This window comes from Borostomias antarcticus (genome assembly GCF_949987555.1).
Source record: "Borostomias antarcticus genome assembly, chromosome: 11".
Taxonomy (NCBI): Eukaryota; Metazoa; Chordata; class Actinopteri; order Stomiiformes; family Stomiidae; genus Borostomias; species Borostomias antarcticus.
Genome location: NC_140244.1, coordinates 27868955 through 27871454, shown reverse-complemented (window position 1 = coordinate 27871454; position 2500 = coordinate 27868955). Strand labels below are relative to the sequence as shown.

General features: G+C 40.9%; 1 protein-coding gene across 1 annotated transcript in view; it reads left to right on the top strand.

Moving 5' to 3' along the window:
• Positions 1–2500, top strand: part of LOC311315571 (neural cell adhesion molecule L1.1-like) — a gene marked incomplete at both ends in the record, with an annotated part of 48701 nt that overhangs the window by 14259 nt on the left and 31942 nt on the right. The window contains 2 exon segments of the mRNA XM_084446239.1: positions 181–351; positions 1318–1432. Of these exon segments, the coding sequence (XP_084302365.1) occupies positions 181–351; positions 1318–1432 (286 nt within the window).

Sequence of the window (2500 nt, the reverse complement as noted above, 5' to 3'; positions counted from 1 at the left end):
TCTCTTCCTCTCTCTCCCTCTCCGTCCCTCTCTCTCCCTCTCTCTCCCCTCTTCCTTCCTCTCTCTCCCTCTCTCTCTCTCTTCCTCTCTCTCCCTCTCCCTTCCTCTCTCTCCCTCTCTCTCCCCCTCTCTCTCTCCCTCTCTCTCCCCCTCTCTCTCCCTCTCGCTCCTTTCCCCCAGGACTGAATCACATAGTTCGGAGTGAGCGAATCACCACAGGGCTGGACGGGAACCTTTACTTTGCCAACGTTCTGACGAATGACAGCAGAGACGACTACACCTGTCATGCGCAGTACATCTACGCCAGGACCATCCTGCCCAAAGAGCCTGTCTCTCTCACTGTCCTGCCCAGTCAGTACACACACACACACACACACACACACACACGCACCACGCATTCACGCACACATAGTACATATACACACACACACACAAACACACACATGCTTACTCACGCACACATAAAAAACACACAAACACAAAAGCAAACGGAAAAAAAAGGGTTGTGCATGTTGTTTATTGCCATGTTTGGTGAAACGTTTCAATCAATCAATCAATCAATCAATCAAAGCTTTATTTATATAGCGCATTTCATACCCAGAGGCAACACAATGCGCTTTACAGAGAACAAGGGAGGTGGGCATACGACCCACTCTCTACATATTCCAGAGGGAAGCAAAAAAACAGTAATCACCCGGGGGCCAGATAAGTGAGCTGTAAAAATTCTTCCCTGACCCCTCTCAACAAGGCGATCAAGCAAGCTCCTGGAGTATGTTTGTCTACCGGCTAAGAACATTTATAGAGCAATAAATAACATTAAATTACATTTTCAGAGTAAGAGAGGCTAATAACATCATAGGAGAGACATGGCAAACATTGGTGTAAGTCTGTGTGTGCATAAATGTGCCTGTGTTTCACAAACATAGGCCTATATATATATATATACACACATTGTGATGATTATTATTTCTAACCCTTTATTACAGCATTTCTTATTTCTATATATTTCTTCTAATGAGTACAATGTTGTCATCATCTCCTTTTTGTTTTTTTGCTGTTTGTTATTTAGTTATATGCTTTGCAATTGGCAATATTTACGTACTGAGTATTTCCTGCCAATAAAGCTAATTGAATTAGTGATGATTCACAGCATGAGTGAACTGAATTTCTCCCACTCCTTCCCCTCCACCATCCTGTTCCTTCTGCTCTCCCCCCCTGCCCCTCCCTTCCTCTTACCCTCCTCCCCTCTCTCCCCCTCCTCCCCCCTCCCCTCCCCCCCCCCCCTCCCTCCCTCCTCCCCTGTCCCCTCTCCCCCAGGTAACGCTGTGGCGAGCAGTAAGAAGCCCCACCTGCTCAGTCCCTCAGGACACCACAGCTCTCTGCTGGCCCTCAAGGGCCACAGCCTGGTGCTGGAGTGCATCCCCCAGGGCCTGTCAGTATCTATCTATCTATCTATCTATCTATCTATCTATCTATCTATCTATCTATCTATCTATCTATCTATCTATCTATCTATCTATCTATCTATCTATCTATCTAACCCCCAGGGCCTGTCAGTATCTATCTATCTATCTATCTATCTATCTATCTATCTATCTATCTATCTATCTATCTATCTATCTATCTATCTATCTAACCCCCAGGGCCTGTCAGTATCTATCTATCTATCTATCTATCTATCTATCTATCTATCTATCTATCTATCTATCTATCTATCTATCTATCTATCTATCTATCTATCTATCTATCTATCTATCTATCTATCTAACCCCCAGGGCCTGTCAGTATCTATCTATCTATCTATCTATCTATCTATCTATCTATCTATCTATCTATCTATCTATCTATCTATCTATCTATCTAACCCCCAGGGCCTGTCAGTATCTATCTATCTATCTATCTATCTATCTATCTATCTATCTATCTATCTATCTATCTATCTATCTGTCTATCTATCTATCTATCTATCTATCTATCTATCTAACCCACAGGGCCTGTCAGTATCTATCTATCTATCTATCTATCTATCTATCTATCTATCTATCTATCTATCTATCTATCTATCTATCTATCTATCTATCTATCTAACCCCCAGGACCTGTCAGTATCTATCTATCTATCTATCTATCTATCTATCTATCTATCTATCTATCTATCTATCTATCTATCTATCTATCTATCTATCTATCTATCTATCTATCTAATCCCCAGGGCCTGTCAGTATCTATCTATCTATCTATCTATCTATCTATCTATCTATCTATCTATCTATCTATCTATCTATCTATCTATCTATCTATCTATCCCCCATGGCCTGTCAGTATCTATCTATCTATCTATCTATCTATCTATCTATCTATCTATCTATCTATCTATCTATCTATCTATCTATCTATCTATCTATCTATCTATCTATCTATCTATCTATCTATCTATCTATCTAACCCCCAGGGCCTGTCAGTATCACTCTTATCTTCCTATCTATCTATCTATCTATCTA